Source organism: Mus pahari, chromosome 8, assembly GCF_900095145.1.
Source record: "Mus pahari chromosome 8, PAHARI_EIJ_v1.1, whole genome shotgun sequence".
Taxonomy (NCBI): Eukaryota; Metazoa; Chordata; class Mammalia; order Rodentia; family Muridae; genus Mus; species Mus pahari.
In genome coordinates this window covers 108,720,933-108,738,024 of record NC_034597.1, presented here as the reverse complement: position 1 = coordinate 108,738,024, position 17,092 = coordinate 108,720,933, and the positions used below count along the sequence as shown (strand labels likewise).

At 45.7% G+C, this 17,092-nt stretch overlaps 1 protein-coding gene across 15 annotated transcripts in view; it reads left to right on the top strand.

Annotated features, from left to right (window-relative positions):
* Positions 1-17,092, top strand: part of Dock9 (dedicator of cytokinesis 9) — a 258,321-nt gene that overhangs the window by 48,674 nt on the left and 192,555 nt on the right. For 6 of the 15 annotated variants that reach the window (XM_029541769.1, XM_029541773.1, XM_029541771.1 and 3 more), the window contains exon 1: positions 13,826-14,250. The exons of 6 other annotated variants lie outside the window; for them this stretch is intronic. In XM_029541769.1, the coding sequence (XP_029397629.1) occupies positions 14,089-14,250 (162 nt within the window). In that variant the 5' untranslated portion in view covers positions 13,826-14,088. Of the gene's footprint in view, positions 1-13,625; positions 14,251-17,092 lie in introns of those variants that run through there. 3 more of the 15 variants (XM_029541774.1, XM_029541775.1, XM_021203261.1) reach the window with 2 other exon arrangements.

Genomic DNA, 17,092 nt, shown 5'->3' with positions numbered 1-17,092 from the left:
ACTCACTTGGTAGACCAGGCTGGCCTCGAACTCAGAAATCCGCCTGCCTCTGCCTCCCGAGTGCTGGGATTAAAGGCCTGCGCCACCAGGCCCGGCTTAGTCAGGGTTTCTATTCCTGCACAAACATCATGACCAAGAAGCAGTTAGGGAGGAAACGGTTTATTCAGCTTACACTTCCACATTGCTGTTGATCACCAAAGGGTGTCAGGATTGGAACTCAAGCAGATCAGGAAGCAGGAGCTGATGCAGAGGCCATGGAGGGATGTTACTTACTGGCTTGTTTCCCCTGGCTTGCTCAGCTTGCTTTCTTATAGAACCCAAGACTACAAGCCCAGAGATAGTACCACCTCCTTGATCACTAATTGAGAAAATGCCTTACAGCTGGATCTCATGTAGGCACTTCCCCAACTGAAGCTCCTTTCTCTGTGATAACTCCGCCTGTGTCAGGTTGACACACACAACCAGCCAGCACAGCTGCTAAACTAAAGACTTTGTAGCACAGGTTGACAGACTTGGGTTGCCCAGAGTAATAGAGTTTTATGTTTGAAGACACATCTTTCAGAAATCCTGTTAGATTATGAAGATTTTGGCATTTGCAATGAAAAAGCAACAGAGGACCAAACCCCTTTAATTTGTAGCATATAAATTAGTTATTTGTAGTTCTTTTATCTCTGTGGAAGAAAAAGGCAAAAGGAGGGATTTAAGGAATTTGGTATCTAAATGGATTTTATAATCATTTTAAAAAAATCTATTTAACTTTATTTTATATCTATTAGTGTGAAGGTATCAGATCCCCTGGAACTGGAGTTAGAGACAGTTGTGATCTTATTGGCCAATAAGATCATGTGCTATTAAAACTGATTCTAAGGGGAGCTGGAGAGATGGCTCAGTGGTTAGGAGCCCTGGCTGCTCTTCAAGAGGACCCAGGTTCAATTCCCAGCACCTGCATGGCAACTCACAACTAATATAATTAAATAACAACTGCAATTTCATATTTCCCTTCAGAATCCCACCAGGATAAGAGCCTTATAATCGTCATCTCTTTTGTGTTGTCATTGTTAGTGTGATTTAGTGACAGCTCAGAAAGAGCGGGGACTTAGGAGACAGAGGGTTCTTGTTCACACAGCACATGTAAGCCCTGCGACTTGGGTCAAATTCGTTTTCTTCTCTATTGAGTCCTGTTGTTGGACAGCAGTAAGCAACCTGTATCTTGTGGCTTAGTTGATTTCTGGGTAGTGTTGAAATGGTACCTCTTAAATTTACTTTTTCTTTATGTACAAAGTTATATATTGGGATGTTTAAGAAAATAATTTTAGATCCAAAATGTACCAAAATAATTTTAAATATTAATACTTTTTTTTTTCTAGACAGGGTTTACTCTGTATAGCCCTGGCTGTCCTGGAACTTACTTTGTAGACCTGGCTGGCCTCGAACTCAGAAATCCGCCTGCCTCTGCCTCCCGAGTGCTGGGATTAAAGGCGTGCACCACCACTCCCGGCAATATTAATACTTTAAAAACATTAACTACAGAAAGTAGGATGTTTATCTTGTGTTTGTGTGTGCATGCATGCAAGTGTATGTGCATCGCGCATGTACCAGTAATCCTTTTGGAGAAGTTTTACATGGATTTTTGGGAACTCTTTTTTATGAATGTCTTGAACTTTTGGTTAAATTTCAGTTTTTCTCCTGAAAAGCTCACTATGGTAAGTATAGACTATTTTCATCATCAGGGATTGGACAAATTCAAGATTCAGGTCACTCATTTATAAAAGGTGCTGCTTGTCTTCGAATGGCTAGATCCTCATGGTTTCTTACATTGAGGGTAGTACTTGATCACACCCAGGTTTGTGTCTAGTGATGTATGATATGTGTAGATGCGTGTGACTCCAGCGGCCAGCCAGTCAGACTTGGCTGTTTGTGGTGCACATCACCTGTCAAAACTCTCCCCTGAGGAAAAGGAAAAGTGCCTCCTCTAGGAGACAGAATTTCCCCAGCTTCATAATGGCATCTTCTCACTAATGCCGGAATTCTTCAGTATGTTTTGAAGTAATCAAAACCATCCTTAATTCTGTGTGTCTGTTTCTCTATTACGTCATGCCTAAGTTCATCCTGGGAGTAGGGGCCACCCACTCTGCTGTGATAGTTTGGTCCTGAGGCACTGCCTCTGCCACGTGGAATTCTCACAGTCACAGTAACTTCGTGCATGGTTCTTGCTTATTTACCTAGAGTGTTATATCTCTCGGTGATATTGAGGTATAATGCATAAAGCCTGACATTCATTTCGGAGTTTAACTGTACGATCCATCGAATCCTAGTAAATCTGCGGGTGTCTGCAGTTAACACCGTAACTCAGTTTTAAGACATTTCTGTTGTTCTCAAAAGAGGAGCCTATGGTATGGACTTGTGTTTTCCTTTTTTCCTGAGTTAACACCTAAGAGTTGAGAAGCTGGTTCACCCGGGAACTGTTTTGAGGCATTGGCAAACTTCCCAAAGGTGGATACAGCAGCAGTGTGCACATGTTCTACTGGTTATAAATCTTTTGCAGCACTCAATTTGGCAATTTTTTTAACCGTTTGTTTGGTGTGTGTGTGTGTGTACACATGTGTGCACACACGTGCATGTACCATGTAGAGGTCATAGGACAATATTCGGGAATTGCTTTTCTTCTTCCATTTTGTGGGTTCTAGGGATTGAACTCAGGCAGTATGTGCTTTAATATGCTGAGCCGGTTTGCCGGCCCATCGATTTGACCAGTCTTAAATTTGATGCATCCTAATCAGCATGTGGTAACATACTATTTCAGTTTTGATTTGCATTTTGTTCCAAATGTCTAATGTTGAGTATCTTTTCACATGCTTTATTCACCATTCTTGTGTGTCCCCTGGTGATCCGTCTTTTGAATCTGTATTTGTAGCCTGGCATAGTATGACACAGAAGTGTTGCTGTACACAAAAGTAAAAACTGTGGAGACACCAGAGGGAGCTGCTGAAGGAAGCAGCCGACAGGGTTCTGCGGTGCACAGATGAGGCTGCGTCACTAAACCCTGAAGCTCACAGCAGAGGCTCCGTTAATCTAGAATCAGACCTGGATGAGTGTGCTACCCTGATTTACCCGGCTTCCCCGCCACCCCAGGTACCCCAGTCACCAGCGCTCTGCTCATGGTGTGTCTCCAGGAGAGAGGCCTGCTGTCATTTTGTGTCGTGTCCTCTCTTGACCACAGCAAGGAAGACGCAACCACCAGTTCTTCTAACAGCAGTTTATTCAGGAACCTTGAACAATCTTCATCATTTCCCTCTTCATCTCCCCCGAGCCCTGGGATACAAGCCCTTTTATATTCTTATCCACTCCAATAGCAGCAGGCCACGTCACCTCACCAGGCGCGCGGCCTCAGCCAAACCTAAGAGCAGGGATATATCACCACCAAATATGGACCTGTTTACTACAAGCTCCATAGCCAACAGGTGACATCTTTTAAGGTGCGGCTTCGGGTAGCCCAGGGGAGGGGCCGTGGCCTCCTACAATTTTGGGCTTTGTTAATTAGTCTTTGTCTTTCAGTTTTGCTTCCAATTCTGTTGCACAAAGTCTAATTTGTAGAGTTTAGTGTCCAAGGTGCTTACATAAGAGTGTCTCAGTGTTCTGTGCTGTGAAGAGACACCATGACCACAGCAACTTTAAAAAAAAATTTTTTTTAAGATCTATTTATTTTACTGGTATGAGTACACTGTGGCTGTCTTCACACACACCAGAAGGGAGCATTGGATCCCATTATAGATGGTTGTGAGCCACCATGTGGTTGCTGGGAATTGAACTCAGGTCCTCTGGAAGAACAGTCAGTGCTCTTAACCATTGAGCCATCTCTCCAGCCCTCATGGCAACTCTTATAAAGAAAAACATTAAAATGAGGCTTGCTTACACTTTTAGCCCATTATCATAGCGGGAAGCGTGGTGGCATGCATGCATGGTGCTGGAGTAGCAGCGGAGACTCCACATCTGGTTCCACAAGAGCAGGGGGAGAGAGAGAGAGAGAGAGAGAGAGAGAGAGAGAGAGAGAGAGAGAGAGAGAGAGAGAGAGAGAGAGAGAGAGAGAGAGAGAGAGACAGCAGACAGACAGAGGCAGAGACACTAGACCCCACTAGACCTGGGTTTGAAATCTCAAAACTCACCCCCCAGTGAAATCCTTCTCAAATAGTGGCGTTCCCTGATGACTAAGCATTCAATATATGACCCTATCGAGCTGCTCCTGTCCACAGCACCACGAGGAGAAGTCAGAGTGTGTTTCCACCTCACTGACAGGTGGCAGCCATCCACCCCTGGGATAGGTATTTGTGTCCCTTCCTTGTTCTTTATATGTTCCCTGTGTCTCTCCTGGGGCCTCCCCTGATGGATTGTGTATTTGATGGTCTTCTCAATTCTCAATTCTTAGGTTTGCTTGGCAGTAGTTCCCAGCTGCCTTTCTGGGCCTCAGAAATGGAAGCCCTGAAGAAGGACAGCATGGTGTGCCTGATGCCTGGGAAGTAGCACTGAGCACTTAGGGCCGCAGAGTGTCCTTTCTGCGTGGTTGAAGACTTGAGTCCCAAGTGACCAAGTGACTGTCCTGCCTTTAATTCATTGAAAACACTGTTCCCCTTTGATGGGAACATTCTTCTAAAATCAGCACCTGTGGGTAGTGGGGATAAGAAGCATTGAGTGGGTTGAGTGGGTTGTTACAGCAGTGGAGGGCATTCCCACCAGTGTCTTCGGAGTTTTCGGAGACAGTTGATTCAAAGCACATGCAGCGTCATGTGAGGTAGGACTCTGCCTTCCAGAGTATTTTTCATAATTGTGTTCAGCTTCCTTCTACTGAGCCAGCTGTTACAGCTGTGTATCTGATTGCTGGAGATGCCCTTAATAATTGGTGCATTTAGTGGGATTTAAATGGCAGCCTATGAACAGCTCTGGAAACAGTTCAGTGGGATGTGGCCACTCCCCCTTCTACCTTCTAGTGAATTATAATAAAGCTGAGTGTTTGGAATGGTAAGTCGCCATGAGGCACGTGTTATAAAGTAAAAGTCTTTATATACATTTGCTAGGCCATAATCTAAGGTGTATTTCTCAGTGTGATCCGTGGTTGACAGTACTTGGCAAGCTCCTGGTCTAAAGAGTAGCTTGAACTTGTGTGTGCTCCAACTCCTGATGCGTTCACCAGGGTTGGCTTCTCATTCTGATTCCACACATGGTGTCAGTGGGCAGAAGACCACACTCCTCAGGGGATCGGAGTATGAGGATGGGTTTCTGTGGAAATTAAAGGCTGGCTACCATGGAGGGTATCACCCATACCTTAACTTAACGTTTTGAATTGGTAGAATTGAGATAATGAGACTTAATCCGAGCCCAGGACCAGACATATAGCAAGACTTAGTTCCCGTGTACACAGAGTGGACTTTTATTAGTGTTTCCTTAACATTTACTTTTAACATTTACATTTCCTAACTGGCTAGATGACTAGGCTAGTCTAAATATAGCAGGTTTTTTGACATGAGTAATTAAGAAAAAAAAAAACCTGATTAATCTCTTTCCATCCTCTGACTTTTTCTCCAAACGATATTTTTGTCTTGGATCATGAGAGTCTGTGGTCAAGGCCAAGATGAATATCTTGTGGGAAAATGTCTGTAAAAGAAATTTCTTTGGACAAATTGGGATAGATGGCCAGGAACTTAGGTCTAAACTTTGCCTTCTATAATGAATGAGGCAGAGTTACTGACCACAGGAGAGATTTTTGTTAAGTGGACTGTAAGTATTAAGGACAGTAGCTTTAACTGGCCCTTGATCAAGAAACAATTCTGCTGTCTTTCCTGCACTGTCTTTTCCCCACATGTACGACTTTAGGAGTGCTTGTGGCATCTGCTGTTTTAGGGGGGCACAGGGTACCCTCAAGAGAAATGCAGCTTTGTATCTGTCCTGCCTTGTTAACACCTTTGTCAGCTGTGATTCTCATGCCATGTAACTCACTCATTAAAGGCATTGTTCACTGGTTCTCAGTATATTCATGCTTCCTTCTCCAGCGAAGCTCTGGACCTCTTAGCTATTACCCTACAACTTAGTTCTGTGATAACCATTTATCTACTTTCTTTTCAAAAAAAAAAAAATTGTGAAGAGTCACTTTATGGGCCTGTGTGAATTTATGTGCCCATGTGTGTACTGCTGCAGTAGAGACAAAAGCGGGCATCTGATCCCTTGGAACCGTAGTTGCAGGAGGTTGTGAGCCACTGGAGGTAGATGCTGGGACCCTTCCTCCCAGTTCCTCACGATTGAGCAGCACATGCATAACCACTGGTGTGTCTCTCCAGCCTCCATCTGCTTTCTTTCTCTGTGCACTTGTCTGTTCTGGAAATGAACTGATGAACTGCACGGACCTTCTTCTACTGGACATGTCTTCAAAGGTTGTCTGTCAGTATTTTATGTCTTTCCATGTCTGAGGAATATTCCACTTGTACACCACCTTATTTGTGTGATGATCAGTGAATGAGCATTTGGGTTGTTGCTAAGAACAGTCATGATTAAGTTTTTGTGTGGTCGTGGCCTTCTACTTGTGTTTAATCAGGAGTGGCCTGGCTGGATCGTATGGTAACTCTATAAAGAACTGCTGTATTGGTTCTGAAGACATTGTGCTGTTTTATATTTCCATTGGCAGTATGCAGAGCTTCCAGATTTTTTTTTTTAACATCCTCAGCATTACTATATTTCTATTTAAAACTTACCTGTCAGTTGATGCTGAAATCATCCCGTTATGGCCTTGATTTGCATTTCCCCAGTGACTTCTCACCCACTTGCCGGATATCTCTTTTTGGTCCTTTCTGGTTTTAATCGGCTTGGATGGCATGGTCTACAGTTTGCTCTTTTGTGCAGGGTGCTTTCTCCTAAAATTACTCCGTTTCTCTGACCTAGTTATATCCACTTACATATCAGGGAATGTTTGAGTGAAGTCATACTAAAGACAAAAGCACAAAGCACAAAGCCATGGTTTCCAACTGGCTCATATAGAAATGGTTTTGAAAATTCCCCTGGGAGGCAGAGGCAGGAGGATCAGGGGTTCAAGGGTTCAGGGGTGGCCTCAGTCTGGGCTACATGGAACTCTATAATGAAACACCAAGGAGGGAGAGGGAAGGGAGCAGAGAAAGATGGGGAGAGAGAGACAAAGAAAGAGTGAATTGTCGAAGCTCCGAACTGGTTTGTCGTTTTGAAAATACAACTTTGAAGGCGTTAGAAAAATGATTTAATTTTTCTTTCTTTTCTTTTTTTTTTGGGGGGGGGAGTGGGGTGGGTGGTACAGGGCCTTTGTACATAGCCCAGGCTGGCCTTGGAGAGATGGTCCACCCGCTTCAGCCTCTCAGGCGTACTATCCCGGTCCACCCGCTTCAGCCTCTCAGGTGTACTATCCCGGTCCACCCGCTTCAGCCTCTCAGGCGTACTATCCTACCATCAGCAGACCCAGACCAGGCTGGTTCTTTTTGACTTCACTAGAAGCCCAAATAGAGGGACATATATTTTGTCTTTTGACTCTGCCTTTTTTTTAAACATTCGTTTTCTCTCTCCTGTGTTTCTGAGAGGTGACTGCTGCCCTTCTTGTTCCCTATCTTGATAAACCTAATGAAAACCTGATTAAGCTGTAAAAATTTTTTAAAAAATTGTGTCAGCATTTAAAAGTTTTTGAAAGATATATGTATGCATATTTATGTATGTGCACTGTGTGCCTGCCCACATGACTGCAGAGTTCAGAAGAAGGCATTGGATCTCTGGAACAGATCTTTAGGGTTTACAGATGGTTGCGAGCCACCTTGTGGGTGCTGGGAATTGAACCAGGATCCTCCAGGAGAGAAGCCAGTGCTCCTAACCACCAAGGCACCTCTCTGGCCACACACAATGTGTAATGATTTTTAAAGATGCTATAAACATACCTTGTGACTGTTCTTAGTTTGGTGTGGTCTCACGTTTTCTTAGGAGCTTGGTCACGGTGTTTCTGCGCCACTGAAGTGACAGGGAAAGACTCAGCTTCTAAAAGTAGCTGAAGTGGGTGGGATCTGAAAGTCAGGCTGTGTCTCCATGTCAGGGCTTTCGGCAGCCAGGACTCTGCATGTGAACACACACTGTGTGGAGGGTGCACTGCATGTGCTCTGTGCTGTGTCTGTTATTCAAATTCAGGGTGCTTTGCTGCACCTGGACCTTCTCAGATGTCTCCCAAAAAAGAGAATCCTTTTGGCCCCTACAGTTTACTCCGCTCCTCTGTTTTCCCTCCTCTCTCCTTATAGCTGGGCTGTTGGTGCTCCCTGCCTGGCTTCAGTCCTTTGCGTAGTCAGCCTCCTTCCTCTGGCACCTTGCTTCCGGATGTTCAGAGAGGCACTGAGGCCAGTAGCTGAGCTCCTTCAGTGGCGTCTGACGGTTAACACAGGATCAGCGTTTCTGGGTTTATGGGTTTCTCTGTAAAGATCTTAGCTTCCCTCAGTAGCGTGAGTTTTGCTCTGCGACCTCTCATAACCGTAATTGAAGCCTGGCTGCTATGGGTCTCCCAGAGCTGAGGGGTTAACGATCCGTGGGACTCTGCTGCCTCATTCTTTATAGCTCAGTGAAAGGGACTGAAGTCGTGTGTGAGTCAGAATTTGAAGTCTCAGCTACCCTTTCTCTGGGATGATGCATGTTCAAAGGGCTATTCCCAGGAGGCCAGGACCTAGGGGAAGTAGGAAATAAACGCCACGAAGCTTGTTTCTCCAGAGTCTCTGCCCTTTGTGAGGGTCGAGGCACCATGGGAGAGAGGGCTGGAGAAGGCTAGTTCTTACACCGTGCTGTTCCAGAGAGATGGGAAAAGTAGTAACCATTCAGCTTTCTGTGCTCGGTTTTCTTCAGTGTGACATAAATCAGGACCATCTTAGCCATGAGCTTCACTGATCCATCCCCTCATGTAAGCAGAACCATGTGATCTCCTGTGTCTGGCTTATTTTACATAGCACAGTGTCCTCAAGTTTAATGGCTGTTGGACCCTGTTGACAGTTTTTCATTTAAAAATTATATGTTTAGAAGACATGATTTCAGGTATGACCTTTCCATTTTTAAATGCAACAATATATTATATATACATGAAATATTAAATACACAATAAGCCTACATCTTTGAGGCCTAAAACACACAATGCTAAGAGAGTTTGTTCCTTCTTCCTGAGACAGAGTCACTCTGTTGTCTGGGCTGCATGGTGCTTGCTCTGTAGGTCATGAAGAGCTGGAACTTGCAGTGGTCCTCCTGCTTCTGTCTCCCAGATGCTGGGAATACAGTCAGTGCCTTACCTTTATCTCCTTTATTTAAAAGAAACCCTTTATACAGGGACTGGAGAGATGGCTGCCCTTCCAGAGGACCCAGGTTCAATTCCCAGCACCTACATGTGGCACACGACTCTCTGTCACTACCATTCCTAGGCATCTAGTGTTCTCTTATTGCTAATGCACTTGCCTGGTATGCACGAGGACCTGCATTTGATCCCCATGACTGGGGAAAAAAAAAACTGATGCAAAAGGAAAGAAAGATCCAACTTGTTGACGTGTGGTGGGCACAGGGTCGTGTGGTTGATCAAATGAACAGGACATGCAATGGTCAGCTTATGTAAGGTTGCCTTGTTCCACAGGGTTCATGGGCTGCTACTGAGAGCACTGAGAGTCAGCCAGAGTGGGGAAGGAGACTATTATGGTGGCATCTCAGTATTTCAGTGAAGTGACTGGCACGCTGGGTTGGATTCCAGGCTCTGTCTTGAGGTTGTCGTGTAAGAGGAGCTTCATCTTTTTTCCAGTTACCGTAAGCCAGGAGGGAATCCGCTGCTCCCTCATCTCCCAAATAGACCAGAGGTCTAGTCTTGCAGAAGATGGCTCGGCTTGAAACATGTTAGCTTCAGTTTATACTTTCAGATTTCCCTCCAGGTTCTTTATCTAGATTTCCTGGGAGAGCAATAGGGAAATCTCGCCAGCGGATGATTTGACTTTTAGAAGACATTTAAAACAGACACTGGCAGGCAGTGCTACAGATGGGACCCGTTGCTCCAGACTGAGGGGGCTCTGAGCTTGGGACATCATGCCTGCTGTGGGCCCTAGCTGCACCACAGCGCCTCATGTGACCACTCAAGAGGTCAGCAGAGCTCAGCCTGAACAGACAGTCCATAGGGCCTTCTGGTGGCTTGTTGGTCACAGAAACCCTTGCCCTGAGCAGCTTCCAAAAACCGTTCAGCTCACCAGGGACGATGACTGCATTAAACCACCGAGCAAATCCTCATGGCATGTGGGACAAGAAAGAGGTGCAGCTGTGCTCCAAAAACTTCTTGGTTACGATAGCTCCTGTTACTGATTCGGACCTGGCAGCTTATGGAGTGGACAGAGGAGGCCATCTGGGAGTCAGGGCTCATTAAGTTGTTTAATTTCTTACTGATGTCAAAAAAAGGATTCACCTGACTCCTGTCAGCTTGCTCAGATGGGGCAGTGGGATGAGGTGTTGGCATCGGACAGAAATGGAGTTCAGATGCTCTGAGCTCAGCACAGAAGTCCTTCTTAGTGAGAGTCACATTACTAGGGTAGACATAGACTGTGGGTCATGTGTAGAATGCTTACGTATTAGGAATGCTCGAGTTTGGGGACATTTTCAGGTAAGCACTAGTCTCCACTCCCCTCTTCCTCCCTTCTATCTCAGGGTGGTTCCAAATTCATGTTTCTCCTGCCTCAGTCCCGGGGTGCTGGTATGAGTGGTCTTCAGGGGTGAGATACCATGCTCAGCTGTGTTTTCTGTCTCTGTGGATTTCTTCTTGGCCATTTATTTCATTAAAATGGAATTGTGCCATGTGAGTTCTTTTATGACCAGCTTCTTTTACTTAGCCTGGTGTTTTTCAGATCCATTCATGTGGCATGCACTGGTACTTTCTTCTTATATTGTGGCGTGTTTATATGTGAGTGCCTCTCTCTATATGTGTGTGCTGTGTGTGTGTTCTGTGTGTGCTGCTCTCTCTCTCTCTCTCTCTCTCTCTCTCTCTCCTCTCTCTCTCTCTTCTCTCTCTCTCTCTCTCTGTGTGTGTGTGTGTGTGTGTGTGTGGAAGCCAGAAGTGCAGAAGAGGGCATCAGATCCCGTGGAACTAGAGTTACATTGAGCTGTCATGTAGGTATTGGGAAGTGAACCTGGGTCCTCTTAAAGAGCTTCTAGTATGCTTAACCACTGAGCATCTCTACAGCTCCTAAACCAGGTATCAATGGTAGTTGTTGATATAGGTTCTTGCTGTGTAATCCATGCCAGCCTGGAACTCACTATGTAGATCAGGGTGGCCTCAAATCCAGATCCCCTTGAGTCCTGGGATGTCAGACATCAATCATGCCTATTAACATAGGGTTTAAAAGGAGATTCAGTAGAACAAAGTGTACTAACAGCTTAAAATTTGCTCATAATTTACGATACATTTTTAAGTAATCTTTGTATTTTCAATCATAATCTTTGTGTCTTCGGGGATCTCTTGTTTTTGTGCCTGGGTTATCTAAAATTGATGAAGACAATAAATTAAAATTTCCTGATACCATTTCTATTTCTATGTAATGTGTAGTGGAAAGCAAACTAAATAGACTTTCCCCCTAAATTCTCAAGACAATTTAAATCACAATTTACATGTTTGATGTTTTAGAGTCTCCAGAATTAAGTTTGTGTCGATGAATTTCCATGTTGTTTGTCTGCCTCTGTTGTGGCTCATGGAGGCTTGGATCTTCCGATGTCAGGTAATCATACAGTCTTGAGTCTTACAGTGTGTGTGTGTGTGTGTGTGTGTGTGTGTGGTGTGTGGGTATGGGTGTACCTGCCTGTGCTGTATGTATGTGTGCTGTGTGTGCCTGCCTGAGCTGTGCTATGTGTGTGTGCACACTTTGTGTATGCGTGTATGTGTACTGTCCTGCCTGTGTGTATTCTGTGCTTTATATGTACTGCCCTGTGAATGTGTATTCTGTGCTGTGTGTACTGTCCTGCATGCTGTGCTGTGTATGTGTATGTGCGTGTACATGTGCTGTGTGGTGTATATTATGCTGTGTGTGCTATGTGTGGGTGGGTGCAGTGTTGTGCTGTGTATGTTCATGTGTGTGTATGCACGTGTGTCTGGTTGAATGTGTGGGTGTGTGCTGTGTTTGTGCATGAACGTGTGTTTTGCTGTGTGCATGTGCTGTGCTGTGCTTTATGTGTCATGTGTGTGTGTACTCTGTATGTGTGTGTTATGCTGTGTGTATCTAAGTGGGTGTGTATACACTCTAGCCTGGTTCAATGTATGGGTAACAATGTAAGCGCAGAGATCAGAGATTACCGTTAAGGCTCCCCCATCACTCTCCACTGTATTCACTGAAGAACAAGTCGAATGTAGAGCTCACTGATTCTCACTAGCCCAGCTAGCCAGCCTGTCCCTTAGAGCCCTGTCTGCTTCCCAAGTGCCTGTCCCTTAGAGCCCTGTCTGCTTCCCAAGTGCCTGTCCCTTAGAGCCCTGTCTGCTTCCCAAGTGCCTGTCCCTTAGAGTCCTGTCTGCTTCCCAAGTGCTAGGATACAGGTGGCCACTGTCCAATGCTAACGTCGGTTCTGGGGCTCTGAACTCCTGCCCTTCCGTCTTATGGAGCACCCCCTCGGCTCCTGGTCTTTTAATGGCATTGCTGCCTGGTGTTGTATGTCAGTCCAGACCCCACAGAGCAGCTGTCCTTTGTGTGTGGCTGTGCCTTCACTGCTTTGGCTTTATGTTGCTATTTAGATGCATTTTCAAAGAATGCCAGAGAGACAGAGAGAGAGACACAGAGAGAGAGAGACACACACACAGAAAGAGAGAGACAGAGAATAAAACAAGGCATGTAGTCATTTGGGGATCCTATGACAGGACAATGTACATGGCTTTCTGTTACTTCCCTGGGTACTCAATTGTTATAGTTCAGGATTGGTATATCTCAGAAAGGCAGCCTTTTTCCAAATATGCGTTGTAAGTGGGAGGGCGTGCCCTACATGCAAACAGGGAAGTATATTCTGTCAACTAAGAACTTCTCTATCATCCTTTTCCAAAGAGTCACGTGATTCACGGTGGTGTCACTGAGTCTGTGGTAGAAGGACCTGAATTTGCTGTGGATCAAAAATACAATGTTGACTGTGATGAGACCAGAGTGCATACCTACCTTTGCAGACTATATAGAGTGCTGCTTTAGAGACACATGGCCAGCCAGATGGGTAGCTCTCTGCCCATGTTCGTGTTCACGTCTCTGGGTACCTTAAGCAGCACCCACCCGGTTAGCACTCCAGTGAAGAGGACAGGTGTGCAGAAGTCAAGACCACACGCCTCGCATGTTCTCCTATGCTCTACTGCCAGCAGGCTGTTACCATTATGTGTAAAAGGTTGTCTGAAGTTGCTTACACGTGTTTCCATGGCAGCAGGCATCTCGGCATTCTCACCGTTTTTAGACTGTATTTCCTCCTTCCCTTGGCTTGTCTGTTTTCTCATTGATGCAAGATTAAACAAGCAGCATATTTAGGTCAAGGAAAGAGATGTTTGCTAATAGAGATGCTAGGCGAAGCATTCTGGGAGAGTGATTTCTTGCAGCAGACGAGAATCCTTTGTGCCTTCAGCAGCAGCAGCAGCATCTACAGCAGGGTGGCTGTCTGGCACTGCCTTTTGCATTTTGGGCAGGTTCTGAGGTTGAGAACAGTCCCAGGCAGATCCAAGGTGCCAGCGTTTCCCACCAGCCCATGCTAATCCTCTGCACATTTGCTTTCCTGCATTAGCTGTGAGGCAGTCCGCTGGGGAAAAAAAGGATACTTTGGCAGTCTTGGTGCATCTGAGGTGTGTCATCTTGGTTTTGCACCACCCACCCTTCCTGTTCCACACGGGGAGTCTGGATCCTTTTTATTTTTTGTTAGGCTGTTGGGCAGGAGCGGATTCTAGTGTAACAGCCTGGCGCTTCCTTCTGTTCCGGTGCCGGTAGCTGCCTGTCATGAAGATGGTTCAGTGGAAGCCTGTGTCTGAAGAGCCAAAGAAGCTGATGTGGGGATGGTGTAGAGATCGCTAGAAGTCTGGGTGTGCACACTTCGGGGATGGGCTGCACTACCAGTGTGATTCTCTTCAAAGGCATCCGCACCGTTTTTGAGAGAAACTGTGCTTACATGTGCAAGCAGCCGGGAGAGAGTAATGCCCTTGAATATACAGCATACAATTGGTCGAAAGAAGACTCAGAACTATCGATCGCCTTCTGCCTGGTAAAATGCTGTCTCATTTAATTAACAAGTAGCTTAATGGTGTTAGCATACAGCTGGTCTTTAGTTGTGAAGCAGCTCACATCTGTTTCTATATGCTTATGAATGTATATGTAAATATGCAGATATTGTCTGTATGAATGAGTAACCAGTAATCTTAAATTTAAATTTGAAGCACCTCTTTGCATGGGTGAGGATGCTGTGTATTAATTCAAGGTAAGTGCAGATAGGAGATGGAGAGTGGTGTCTTGTTAGACTAGTTCTCTAAGGCAGTTTACAGCCTTCTGGGTTCTTGGTAGTTTTAGCAGTCATCTGTGGCAAAGTGCATGTTCAGACATTCACGTGTGGTGTGACCCCCCTTCCCCACTGATGGTGAATTACCCAGCCTCTTTATCTCTCAGCCTCTTACTTGACTAGGCTTGTCTTACTAATAGCTTGTGGTCAGTCCTCTCATTCAGGGAGAGCACTGTAAAGGGAACATGAAAGAAAGCTTTGCTGGACACAGAGACAAATATTTATAGTTTTATTTTTCTTAAAACTTGATTCTAATGTGTTTGGGTCATGAGAAGAAGCTGAATTTGACCCGGCACTTCCATGTTCTGCTCATGCTTGAAGAGGCGTCAAGTCACAGATGGGTGTGTCTCTCAGTGACCTCTTCTGTACCAGGCTGCAAGGAGCACATATTGGTCTCCTCCTCCCTCAGGATGCCTTGGCATTTTCCCTTCTGTTCTAACTGCAGTTTTTGTCAGAATGAGTGGGGACAAGGACATATGTGAGTTTGCATGTGAGCCTGGCGGGCGGCTGCTCAGTAGGGTGAGGCACACAGACAGGCAGGAATGCTGCCTGAAGAGGGGGTGCCGGGGCCCCGTATGTACCTTGGGATTGGATCTGCAGGAGCCCGGGGGGCATGTGGTTTTGTTGAGGGGCTTATGTGATTAGCCCTCAGGAGGCTCAGGAGGAGGAAGGGAGAACATCATATGAGATGTCAGATGCGGCTTAGGAGTCAGTGTTATATTTGGTATGGAATGTAAGTGGTGCTATATTAACTGTTGAATATTTTAAGCTCTGCCATATTTTGAAATATCCTTTGGAGAATAACTGCTGTCAGAGAGTAGAAGGACTAGAGTCCATTACTGTGTGCTTTCCCATCACCTACCCATAGCCAGACAAGCTTAGAACCTGAGTTGGGCTAGTCAGGGCAGTGCTCTCACCCTGTGCAATAGTGCTCTCACCCTGTGCAATAGTGCTCCCACCCCGTGCAGTGGTGCTCCCACTCTATGCTGTAGGCTTTTGCCCCTTCCAGCCAAAGTGACTTGTCTTTGGTTAACCTGACTTGATGACCGACCACCCCACCCCTCGTGCTTTTCTTTCTTTCTTTCTTTCTTTCTTTCTTTCTTTCTTTCTTTCTTTCTTTCTTTCTTTCTTTCTTCCTTTCTTCCTTCCTTCCTTCCTTCCTTCCTTCCTTCCTTCCTTCCTTCCTTCCTTCCTTCCTTCCTTCCTTTCTTTCTTTCTTTCTTTCNCTTCCTTCCTTCCTTCCTTCCTTTCTTTCTTTCTTTCTTTCTTTCTTTCTTTCTTTCTTTCTTTCTTTCTTTCTTTCTTTCTTTCTTTCTTTCTTTTTTGATTGCACCAGACAATAGTCACCTGCTTCTGGCTTTGTCAGGCCTTTGTCAGGCCTGGGTTTCTGACACACTGCTCCTATGTACCGTGTGGGCCACTGCTGCCCACCAAGATGCTGTTAGGTGGAAAGACTCCACTGGACTTCCAGATTCTGTGTATGCTCCCTGATCCTCTTTGTACACATCAGGCAGAGTTTGTCTTTGGGAATGAAAGTCAGGCCACATTCCTCCTCTGCTGCAGAACCCATATAGAGGTCTGTCTCCACAATGGGACCACCCACCCTACACTTCCTCCTCTCCATCTGCTTGCTTTTCCCTTGATCCGTCTTAGTCACTTCACTCTGGCCATCAAGGATTCCTGGGACATCGCCATCTCGGCTTTGCATGGCTCTTGCCTGGGCTCTTCCAGGCCTTTGTTCAGGTAGCTCTTCTCAGTGAGGCACCTACAGATGCCCAGTGTTAATCCAGAGCATCCCAGCAAGACCTACCCACTGTCATTGCCTTGGGTCATCTTCATGCAAGAACGCCCTGACCTAATCTTCAGATACATGTGGGTCCTTGCTAGGGTCCCCAGCTTTGTTTGGGAAGGTGTCTATCTTATCTGTAGCCCTGGTGATGCCTCCAACTTGTGACTCTGCCAGAAGTGTCAGCAGGTAACAACTGAGCTTCATCCACCCTTACAGCTGCAGTTTTGAACCTTTGGGTCTTGACACCTGGGAGGGGATCGAACAACCCCTTTACAGGGCCACCTAAGACCATGGGCAAACATAGATCCTTGCATTACAATTCATAACAGCAAAATTGCAGTAATGAAGTAGCAACGAAAAGTGGTTTTTGGTTGGGGGTCACCGCCACATGAGGAACTGTATTAAAGGTGAGGATTACGGCTTTATAGTCTAACCACTCAGTGCATACCAAACCCTGTAGGAGGGACTGTGTTGCTCATGCTGGGATAGGCTGAAGACATGAGCACCCCCTAACTGTAGAGACTAGAAATCTCCAGGATCCGCCCACCAGCCAGAACCAGATGGATGCCCTCACAGCTAGGGTTTGGTCTCAGTGAAGTTTCTTCTGGTCTAGTTTTGCGATTTTCTCCTGTTCTATACTGAAGCACACCATGGGTAGCTTCCTGGGAAGTGTCACTCACTGTAAGAATGGATGATGGGGGTGGGGTGGGGTCAATGAGAGGCAGTGAGGAACATAAGTGTGATTCTGGGGAGGTGGCTCAG